We start from the raw sequence: 12,346 nt of genomic DNA on the forward strand, positions 1-12,346 counted from the left end.
CAAATATAAGTCAAGAAATCATATCACAGAACTGTTTTAAGCCGTGTAGTACATTCAAAATTAGAAATATATAAAACAGAAAAAAAATATATTGATATTTTCAGCTCAAGACCCTGTTCCTCCTTAAGAAACTTGAATGTCACGTTCTTAACATGTTTGAGACTTTTAAGATGTTATATGGTTTTCTTTCTGTTACTGTAAAAATATTCCACTATTGTTTATGTTCCTTGTTTTTCTATTGCGGGAAGATGCATGTTGTCGTATGGTCACTATCATGTAGAGGCTAATATCCCTACGAATAAAATAATACTCACTTGCTATAATTTTTTCACCTCACCAAATCTTTAAGCAATAAAAAAATTGCTCCTCGTCAAAACAAATCTTAAATACACTAACACTTTTTTTTTAAAGTTGACAAGTTAATTTTAAAGGCAAAATATACATCTTATGCAACAAATCATCATAATTAACTTTTAGAGGATACTTTCCCATTTTCAGAATTCAAATCGCGATTCCAGTGATTTGTCGAACTGATATAAGCAAATCTTCGCGACGCCTTATTTAAGCGAGATAGTCATTTGTTACCTATAGGCAAGACACAATTTCTACGAATATTGACTATTGTTTCATATAATCTTTTATTATAAAAATGTACGATAGAATAACATTTTTGGAAGCAAACAGCCTCGCGTTATCATGCCAAAATAAAGTTGTCGCAAATAAAAAAGTAATTTACAGTATTTAGGACATCTTACCAAATCTTACTTTGTTTTCCTCGTCCCCAAAAGTTTTATATAAACCATTTACTACAATGTCTATGAAAAATGGTCGCTATTTTAATATCATATTTGTAAAATAATTTTTGAAATATTAGAATCTGGGTCATAACCTTCAAATTTCCCAAGAATTTGCTTTTTATTTTCAATATCTATTTTTCATTTTATACTGTCAGAGTTATGCAATAAGACATATATTTCAATTCCAATCCTTTTCGTAATTCGTATTTTGCCATTTAGTATTACTTTAAAGATTTTTGTTTGCTTATTTTTGAGAATTTTCCACTACTTGCAACAAATTTAAACTTATACTCGGCACTCAGAACCGTGCATTAAGCAGTGAGGGATCTTTTTCGTGCTAGCACCTACTGCGACACGGGACCTCGGTTTACACGGTCTCATCCAAAACACCGGTCTTCACGTCCCGCAGTGATATTCGAACCCGTGACATAAGGATCAACGTACACCGCGACTCTAAAGCAAACACTCTAACCACTGCACCACACGGGCGACTACCTGAAAGGATACTGAATATCTATCTAAATTTAGATATCTTCTTGAGAGTAATTTAATTGTAAATTTAATTAAGTTACCTACAATCGTACAGTACTGTATATCTATCATTCATTAAAATGTAAAAAGAAATTTGTGAAAAGGATTCTTTGAAAAAGGTAAATTAACAATAAAATCCCTTAGTTATCTTTTGACTATACCAGGTTCGTGTGATTCAATTACAATAAAAAATTCTTTGGGGGGAAAATTCCTTTCATTAGACTCCTTTCGTGAATCATTGTACTACTGTACTTATTCTTATCAGATTGGGTATCAAACAAAATCAATGTCTTTGACTTCTTTGTAATATTAATTGTATCTCTTTGTTTTTAGTGCTTTCAAGATGTTTTAATTTTCTACATTCATTGTGTTCTATTTAAATAAAATTTTTAATTTATATTTGAAGATAAGTTTTCAAACGTATAGGAGGATCTACTCAAAGCAAGTTGGTACTTTTATGTACAATCAACAGAGCGATACATTGAAGCTAATTAAGAAAAACTAATTTATTTTGGAAAATGAGTAGCCATTCCTTTTCCTTTTGATATACTATACCTCTCCATTTAACCTAATGTTTCCAGGCTTAAATTCAAGTTGATAAAAATCTTGAAGATGCTTTACTATATGCATTATATACAACTTATCAGTGCCGGCTGTAATTCTATTTTAAACCAAATTTGAGAAAATTGCATTTTAGTCAATATTTCGTATGGTGGTGCATGTTATTATATATGCTGTTCTGTTTTAACATGTCAGTGTAATGGAAGTTCCGTTAAGCCTTTATTTGCTAATGGCTTTAATTTGAGCGAAGGTATTTTTATTCTCGATTATGAGAATAAATTACATACATGTATTTTTTTTTAATTTCAAATAGCATGGTAAGAAAAATATCGACCTAATTTCATGAAATGCTACGTTGAAATACGCTAGCAGATATGAAAGTTATGACAGTTTCATTTTTGCTTTGCATTCTTATTTGTTTCGAAATGTGGTTAGTTTTTCAGATTGATATAAAATGATGCTAATTATTTTAAATGTCACATGCTAATGCTGTTTCATGAATAGTAAATCATCATGTGACTTTCATTTTAAAACTGTGATAAAAAGAAGAATAAGACATTTAGAGTTTATGATTTTTATTTTCATCACAAATAATCACAAAAGTTCTGAAAATGATGAAGTTGAAACTCTTCTAAGTCATTCAGATATACAATATCACGTACATGTAAATGACTGCTAAAGTCATATACCATCTCCATTTGTATATGAGATAAATATACATGTATCTGAAAAATTCAACATTCATGATAAGCGAGAGGGCAGACTAACTCCGTAGAAATATGTAAATGTAATGCATTCCCGGTATTTCCTGATCATGACAAGGAGCACACGGCGGGTGTGACCGGTCGGCAGGGGCTGCTCACTCCTCCATTGCACCTGATCCCACCTCTGATGTCTTAGTGGTCCGTGTTTGCTCTGCTCCTATTTTGTAATGTTTGATGGACATTTTAGCTCGAATACTGTTCGTTATCTCCACATATTTCATTCAAACATTGGTCTCTTGTTTTGAAGAAACTACAGTGCATATTTATTTCCATTAGTAACAAATGCACAAATCGATTGTGTATACTAGACCTTTTCAAAATTGAATTATTTGCATTTCAATTGAATGCATGCAACATAAAAATTTACATCCATTCCTGTCTTGATGCAAAAAGATAAGGTCAGAACTATGAAATAAAACGAATATAAATTAAAAATTGCTATTACTATGGCGTCATCGATAACTAATTAATGCATGTAAGAAAGGTGAAGCAATTTCTGCATAATGATTGTTATTTTTTATGGCGTTTTTAAAATATTCATTGGATTTTTATGCGTAGGTGTATCTATTATTATTTGTTATTTTTTATGCCGTTCTTTATATATTCAGGGTTGTCCGGTAAAATCGTGGACAAAGAGTTTTTCTTGAAAAATAATGGGTGCACTAAGGTGAAAAACAAACAAATGTTTATTCATCATATTTAAGTGCATCTTAATTTTTTTATATAAAATATTGACAAAAATAGATACTTTATTATGCTTTAATAGGCACAGGGTACGGTCTTACGGTGCACGATAAAAAAAAAACAGGGTTTCATTAGCGAATACAGGAGTATTATTTCGAAATAAAAGTATTAAATAGATAAGGTTAGGGTAAAATTATCCTATTTTTAATCCAATATCTGTTATTTCGTCTTTTGTAAAATATCAAGGCATTTGTTAATTTTTGGAAGCTTCCCGAGCATTTGAAATGGAAAAGTGGTAAACGCAACAAAAAAATGGCGACGTTTGGTGGCGTTACGGCGCACCGGAGAGCAGTTCAGTTTGATTTAGATGTAGTAATGACGCCCTTAAAAACTTTAAATGACTACAGAAGAAAAAAAAATATAAAAATATCACTAGATCTTTCGTATACAAGTGAAATGGAAGTTTTCTAAGCGGAAGCTTTTTGATCGGGTCCCCGGGTAGAACAAAACATACGGACAAACAGCTATATACTGTCAACAGCGAAAGACGCTGTCACTGTAGACCGTCGATATAAGATAGCCTATTTGGTTGAATGATTAGTGAGAGTACTGTCCATAACTTACCAAATATAATCTTCAGAAGGTTCCATGTGTATGTGAGATTGGTTCCTCGACTGTTTATGGAGGAATAAAGGGAAATTCAAGCATATGCATCAATGAAATCCCCGAATTTAAGTGGGACTTATCAAATTTTTTTGTAGCAAAGAGGAAACGTGACACTGCTTTAGACACTTCGACGTTTATCATCCATGCACCGGTAGGCGATACCACACATAACACAAATTCTCATATTTTGTTTATTTGAGCATATATCTATATGAAATTTGCTATGTATATTGATGAAAAATATACTAAAAAGTAGTGAAAATTTTAGAACGCAGTGATGATTATTTTTCACTCTAGACAACTTGTTTACGGGACAACCCTCTTATTATTTCATTTCCCTGTTACTGAATATTGGGAATTGTTTATGATTTATCATGACCTTTTGCTTAGACTGTGAATTTAGCTTGAAGTCTTAACAAGTGTAAATACTCACAATTATAAATGCAGACACGATCATTCTAGGAATACCGAATAGCAAGAGACACGTATATCCACACAATTAAACTCGTCATATGTTCAGCAATAAGTCTTCACCATTATATTTGAAGCGCTTTCATCAATATATGTGGCACGAATGTATGATGGATATAAAAAGCAGAGAGAAAGTCATGTATTTATTTTTCTTTAACTTAAAAGCAAAAATACTGATATTTGGATAAACGTCGTGCGGGTAAAATTAATAATTTACATCTCTAAGGTGTATATAGTATCTCCCATGGATTTTAGTTGGATATGATTTTTATCCAACTAGTTATGTGTTTTCTATCCCCAAACAACGAGATTGGATTAAAATCATGTCCAACCCCAAACCAATATGTGAATCCACTTCAATTGACTTCATCAATTTTATGCATAAACCATTGTGACGTCCCAATCGCTGATTTGAAAAAGATATCATATAAAATTCTTTAAGAATTAATGCTAATCAAAACATGCTCTGCGTACTGAATTCAGGTGGAAGAAATAACTTTATATGCAGGAGGGAGTAGAATACATGCATTACAACATAAAATTGATAGAGTATACATGTATAGACAACTGATAGTTAATGCTGCAGTCTTCATTTTGTTTAGTTGTTAGCTTGTCATTTACATCCACAGTCAGTAAAACAATTAGCCAAAGATATGAAACAGCTGGACTCTGTGGGGTTGTTATTTTCTAGTTCAGTGAGATCTATCGCGTCGAAGCATAAATATAATTTAACATCTTTAATTGACAAAAAGTTTTCGATATATTTGAATGTCAAATTGAAGCGAGATTTGTCTTTTTTCCATCAATAAATATTTAGTTAAGTCTACTTTATATAACGATAAGCGAACGAGTAATAAAGGAGCACAATAAAGACTCACAGGATGTTAAACAGATTGATTGTAAACCTGATCTCCAAAAACTACGTACATGTAGTTTTTGTAGATATTGTCAATGAGGAACTCCAGTATCTTTGAATATCAATTTTAGCTTACTAAAACTTGTGCAGAATCAAAACATTTTTTAACATAGTGATTTTATAGAGGAGTGTTGACAAGGTATGAAAATATCTGATTTCCAGTTTCATTGAAGAAGCAGTCGTCTGTGATATCAGTAAGTCTGGTCTTTAACTTATGGCGAAGAATTTGTATAAAGTATTGACAAGTCATGCTTGGATGCTTTTGATTTTTTTTTTTTTTTTTTTGGGGGGGGGGGGGGGTTATCATTTCAATTTTTTTAAAAAGCTCTTTTAAGCTTTTTTAAAATCCACATTTGATTTCCACCATGTCTTAAATATATTGCAGCATTCTACTTAGAAGTTTTTCCCTTACAGCAGTTAATATTTTCGGAAGGCATAAAGATTGGAGCTTGTGGAACATTAACTGTACCCTGCAATGCATCATAGCAAGGTTGATATTAGATATAAATACATGTATGACATAAATATTTCAGTTTTTTTCTTCTTCTTTTACATGCAAGTCTACATGGTGACTGCAAGCAAAGGTGTCTTAGTCTGTAGTTTTAGTGCATTTGAAATATCGAATAGTACCAACCAACTTTTGAATTAAGAAACAAATAGTACCTCCTACTTTTGAAAAAATGTGAACATAAGGAATAAACTATTTGACTATTAAATAATATATATAAATTGGCAAAATAGGTGGTCTCCAAGATGTGCCTTATCATATTACCATTACCATTATAACCATTGCTTAATTCAAATCAAAACAATTTTCTGAAAAAAATGATAAAGAATAAACTTTTATGAGCAAAATGATTAGAGTGGATAAAATGATTTATATGAGGAAACATGTAGGTGCATCCCAAGGGTGAAAGGTAATTAGTGACAAGATATTTAAGAGTGGCACTACTGTCAAACAATCAAGAATAAAATCGTTACATAAATGTCAAAAAGTACAAGCAAACAAAAGAAAATTACAAACGTACAATATTAATATTGGAATCAACATGTATATTTAACACGTCAAACAAAATATGACATTTTTCAAACCAGTTTCAATGCATCCATATGTTGGCCATTGAATAAAAGACTAATGCAACCAAATGCTGGCCTTTAGTACAACACATTTTGAATACATTTAAAAAAACTGATGCAGCTATATTCTGACCACCATCAAATTAATGTCTAAAACCACCAAAATACGGTCAATGGAGCCAAATGCTGAGCACTGACCCTTTGTACCCGTATTTTACTTCATAAAAATACTAATTCTCAGCATTTCAAAGGGTAGGAAAATAACTGTATGGCACCTTTCTGATTTTTTAATTGTTGGTTCAGGCATCCCCTTAATGCTGCCTCTGTGTCAGCCCCAATGCGGAAAGTATGACCTTTACACAGTTTAGAATATAGGACGGGACACTTCTTAAGTGAGAAGGGACAAACGATAACTCACATGGTTCATTTAAATTGCAAAAGAGAACCCTTTTGGTCTAGGAAACTACTAAGTAAGCCTTGGAGTTTGCTACTGGGTATAAAGAAGACACGGGTAATGGTGTGAGTTAGATAATAACTGGAGAATTAGTCAGTTATTTTAAAGATTTTGCTTTGAATGATAACTGACTGAGTTTCATCATAATGGACATCAGAGCACTGAACAACAGTATTGTTAGAAGTCTTAGATTTTACAATCAACTCCCCATGACACAAGAAGGCATGAGATACCAGCAAACTAATGTTTTCAATAACTGTCTCAGATCATATTGTGGTACTATCTTATCAAAAGTGTTAATAATTTTGCATAGAATTAAATGGGTAATAGGCAAACGTGAATCTTCAGAAACACTGGATGAATGAACACTTTTGAGGATTCTTTTATAAGAATTGACTGACAGGATCAAAACCGCTTATGATTTTGTATACAAAACTGAAAGCTTAGCAGTGAGATGCTATAATTGTACATAGACTCTACTGTCGGTTAAATGAGTGACTAACGAAATTAGCACATGGGGTGCAGGAAAGCAGAATTTGACTTGATTTTTCTTTGCTAAACTTTATGAGATATTTCCAACTTCTGTGGTATTCTAATTCTGCATCTACTTCAAGACCATGAATATTGATTACCTTACAAAATAGATCAGTTTTATCCCTTTTGATTTGTTTAAATCAAACTTTGTGACACCAATGTTATCCAAACATTCCACAAAATGAAATATAAAGTTTAAAGATTTTTAAAGAAGGATAATTAGAATAAAATCTCATGGGATTAAATTTTCAACATATATATTTTTTTTCCTTTTGATGAGTCTTATTTTTGTTACTAATTGAAAATATTGTTATTCGATACAACTACTTAGATATGTTTCTTTTTCTACCAATAGAAGCGCTGATTGCGTCACAATGCATCAATTTAAAAATTAAAGGAAAACTGAATCTGTCACACTGTTTATGCTAAGGATGTATTGTGAATTGTCATTGTAGCACTTTCATCACGTTCGCTTGGCGACTTGAAGCTTACCGCGTGTGCAATTGCTTGGTATGATTATCTGGAATATTAACAATTACAATTGTGATCATATCAGTCTTCTGAGAAATTGCTTTGAAAGAAGCCAAGACCATAGTCATTTGTGCGTTTTTCCAAAGGACCCTGCATCCTAGTCTTTTGGGGATTTGTTTTTATGTGTTAAACGGACAGTAATTTAAATAACTGTCTGACTTGGATGTTGGCGTAAAAAATAAACCGGTCGGAAAACAACGGGTGAACCTTATAGTGAACAGATCTTGATTTAAAGTCAAGAGAAATTGAATACATTCAACCATTACAGAGCTGTAGCTTCATCATGGTCATATTTAACAAATGTAAAACAAATTTATCGATTTCAGAAGATGGCAAAGTGTACTGCAATGCAACCTCTGACCCCTTTTCGTGCTGGCCATTGACACAAGGTGGACATTTTGCAGTCATTTCCTGTCCGGAGGTCCCAGGAGTGGACGCAACTAGTAAAAATATATACTCTCTTAACATTTTTTTTTAAAATATTTTTTGTGATTATTTATACTAGATTGTTAAATTGGCTCACTCATCTAATTAATCTGTGGATCGATTAAAATTTATTTTCATTTTTAGATAACTTTTCTCGCTATTAAACAACAATTAATTTTAATAATGCAGCCACAGGTATAACGTTTGTATTTCTCTTCGATTTGATAAAGCATCCGAAGGCGTGGTGTTAATTTTTTAAAAATCTATTTCCTGTCACAGAAAATGCCACAAAGTTCTGTTTTCCAAATGGCACATGGATGGAAAAGGCGAATTATAACGCTTGTCTCACGCAAGGAATAGCTGTGGAACGCGATAATGAATTCCAGGGGGTAGGTGTAATCTTGTCTCATTAATATAAATAATTAATGTTCTAGAAAAAAATCTAGTGCATTCTCATTACTGAAAATCTAATCATCATTTATTAATGTGAAACTTTTAAAGAAATCTATTTCTCAAAAAGATAAAATTACTTGGAATAAAAGTCATGTCACTTTTCATTCATGATCAATTTCAAGCAATAACAAATAACTTTAGAAAACTCTTTTAGACTAAAGTTATGAAGATTAAGTTTTGTCAAATGAAGTATAAAATGGGAAAATGGCTTTTTTGTAATCCCTTTCAATAAACAATGCCACATTAAGGCATAATTCTTGTGAAATTGTATTCAGACAGAATTTTTTAAAATACTCTATGCAGCACTATTTATGAGATATGGTTTAGAAGAAAAGAAACATTCACAGTTTCCAAATAACGATAAACGCTTTCTGAATTTATCTTATCCATCTCCAGGGTTATATAACTTTGAACTGATTATTTTGCTAAGTAATTTGAAAAACCTTGCTGAGCAAAATAATTGGTTCAAGATTGTGTAAACCAGAAGATGGAATATATATATATAAAACCAGAAATTGTTTGTTCAATGAGAATTTGACTGCATTTTCTTTTCTTTTTTTTTGTGATAATTTACTCTGCGTGACATCAACCTTTTGCTTCTTTTTGCAAAAGTATAACAAAAAGCAAGCAATTCTATATTCCATATTATGCAATATGTACTTCTATACGTCTTTCAGAATTTTCAGCTGCAAAAGGGGTTTCTTTTAGTTGCAAGCTCTCAATGTTGTCGAATATTGAATTTCATATTTGAAATGTAAAATCAATGGAAATCTTCAGCTAATAGGAACATTATAAAAATAATAGTTGCATGATAGTTTTCTTCTTTTTTCCTTGAAATGCATGTTCCTGCTTTTCAGTAATGCATTTAAAATGATTCTTCAGCCTATAGGTGTTTGGAATTAAATCCGTGGTAAATCCCCCTACACCCTTTATTGAACCTGGATAACTAATATTACAGGAATTAATGTGTGTGTGTGTGTGGGGGGGGGGGGGGGAGGGAGGTGTTTCCTCAATTAACATGTGAAACATACAATGCGTGTAATCTAAAAAAAAGTATCAATTGATACCCATTTGGTTAAAAGATAATTTACATTCAGTCCATGTTTTATTAAAACATATTATTAGAAAATGTGGGCTGAAAAAAACTCAAAAAGGATAAAGGAAGGAATTCGTGTATTTGAAATAAAATTGAATGACATGGCAAATGTCATTAGAAAAGAAACATTAATCAAACTGACTGATACCAATTACAAATGTCCCCTAAAATCGAGCAAGTAATTAGCATGCTCGACTTTTTTTTTTTTTGGTTTAATCAATAACGTGCAGTAGATGTTTGATCTTTTTCTCCCATTTTCCCTAAAGCATTTTGATGCCGTATTAAGTTCATCTCTTTATTACAGGTTAAATTAAATTGAGATGAAAATAGTTTCCGTTTTCTACTCATGATGATACTTTCCATTATAATCATAGAGGCCTGGAGTGGTAAATTTTCAAAAATGTCCCATCAAGATAGATTCTTAGTTTGAAATTACAAATTTGCTTTGCCGTACATGTCAAAACTTGATACATGAATCGACTACATGTAATTTATCTACGATTTTGTTGGTTATGTTAACTAACGTGCCACCCTTTATTGTAAAATCTGAACCTAATAAAACTGGAAAGAACTATACCGATAATCATCTTTTAAGGAGATTGGATCCTGCCATCTTAAGTAATGAGATTTTTTTTATCAAGTATATTTCTAGAATCTAAACACATAGCTTGTTGAAAAATCAAAACGAAAATCGGGGTCAATGCGCTTCTTTTGGCGCTCGAGAGCATTTAGTTTGACCTTTTTGCACTGTAAATACGTCTTACACATTAATCACGCTTTTCCTCCAATATTTTTATTCAAATAAATTATGGGTACAAACACAGTCTTATATCATCTTGAATAGACACATTAAAATTTGTGACAACAAACAAGTTTCAAATAAATGTATACAGGGTTATTTTTGCCCCGCATTATTTTCGCCCTTTTACACTTGCAAACAATTTTGCCCCCATTTAAATTCGCCCAGTCACAGTTCTGTTTAAGAATTATACTGTGTTCATTAAATTCGCCCCGTTTTAAATTCGCCCACCTGTGAGTAGGGCGAAAGGGGCGAAAATTAAACACGGGCGAAAATTCCCTGTATACAGTACTTCGCATGTTCAATTATTTGATCTTTTTGTACAAAAAATATCATTTTTCTGGCATTAAAAATTTAACAAGCAATAAAATCATTTGAAAGTAATTATAATGTTTTACTGAATTTAAGAAGAATGGTTAAAAGCATCTTATACTTCGTATATTCAGAAAAGAAAAATTAAAAGAGGGGTGTCTATGATATTAATTTTTAGATATTACTAAAATAGTGCTAATTTTAAGCTTATATTAGGAATACATTTTTATGAATGTTCACAATATATATGCTATATTTATCAAATATGTTCATAGAATTCAGGATAGTTTATTTAATATATAATTTAGTACCAGCATAAAACAGTTCACGGCACAGAATAACTCTGTGTGCAGGCTGCATGGAAAAAATAGGAATCTAAACTTAATATACTTTAAATACTTCGAAAGAGAAAAAAGATCATTTTCTTCTTTAAAAAAACCTTCCGCCACAAAATATAGTTCCTCACTTAATGCTTTAGGTGTGGAATTTAATCATGGAGTTTAACTGGATATAATTAAATAGGTATTGAAGAATCCAAATCTATTGTAAGAACTAAAGCATTATTTGAAATATAGGTTAAGACAAAAATCTGCTCAAAAGCTCAGGAGCGAACCTCGTTAAATTTAACAATTAATCAAAGAGTTTTATTCTCAGTGAGATATCATAAATTAAGAAAGAAATGAAGAGAAGGAGATACATTTTTCTTTGTACATTCTCAGTATTACCATGTGAAAATGAATAATAATTTTTTTTATCTGATAAATATAAACACAAGTGCCACTTTCTGTTTACAGAAATTAGCCACTGTAAAAACCACATTCTTATTACAGGGACTCTCTTAGTAAAAACTAGTTACAATTTCTGTTAACAGAAATAAGCCATTGTAAATATCATTTACTTATTACATGGAATCGCTAAATTAAGACTAGTTGCACTTTCTGATTATACGAGTAAGCCACTTAAAATTCAGTTTTTGTCTTACAGGGATTCGCTCAATTAACATGATTTACTACTTCAACTTTCTGTTGACAGGAATTAGCTACAGATTATGTCTCCCGAATCATTTACAATCTTGGATTCACCATCTCCACTGTCGCCCTTGCCATTGCTTTGTTTATTTTTACGTACTTTAGGTAAGTGCACAAAACGTCAATTGAAGAAATTCATTGTTATACTTGGCTCTGCATCATCACACTATTATACTGATTCATTCTAAAATTTAATGCATATCATTTGAATTTTTGAAGGCTCTTTTCTTACAAGAATATGCTTGA

General features: G+C 31.6%; 1 protein-coding gene across 2 annotated transcripts in view; it reads left to right on the plus strand.

Moving 5' to 3' along the window:
• Positions 1 to 12,346, plus strand: part of LOC133193601 (corticotropin-releasing factor receptor 1-like) — a 74,494-nt gene that overhangs the window by 44,004 nt on the left and 18,144 nt on the right. For both annotated transcript variants that reach the window (XM_061329563.1, XM_061329562.1), the window contains exons 2-4: positions 8,313 to 8,429; positions 8,692 to 8,801; positions 12,105 to 12,205. In XM_061329563.1, the coding sequence (XP_061185547.1) occupies positions 8,313 to 8,429; positions 8,692 to 8,801; positions 12,105 to 12,205 (328 nt within the window). The remainder of the gene's footprint in view (positions 1 to 8,312; positions 8,430 to 8,691; positions 8,802 to 12,104; positions 12,206 to 12,346) is intronic.

The sequence above is a fragment of the Saccostrea echinata genome, unplaced genomic scaffold (assembly GCF_033153115.1).
Source record: "Saccostrea echinata isolate AGI-Se365-2 ecotype Australia unplaced genomic scaffold, CSIRO_AGI_Sech_v1 ptg000028l, whole genome shotgun sequence".
Lineage (NCBI taxonomy): Eukaryota > Metazoa > Mollusca > Bivalvia > Ostreida > Ostreidae > Saccostrea > Saccostrea echinata.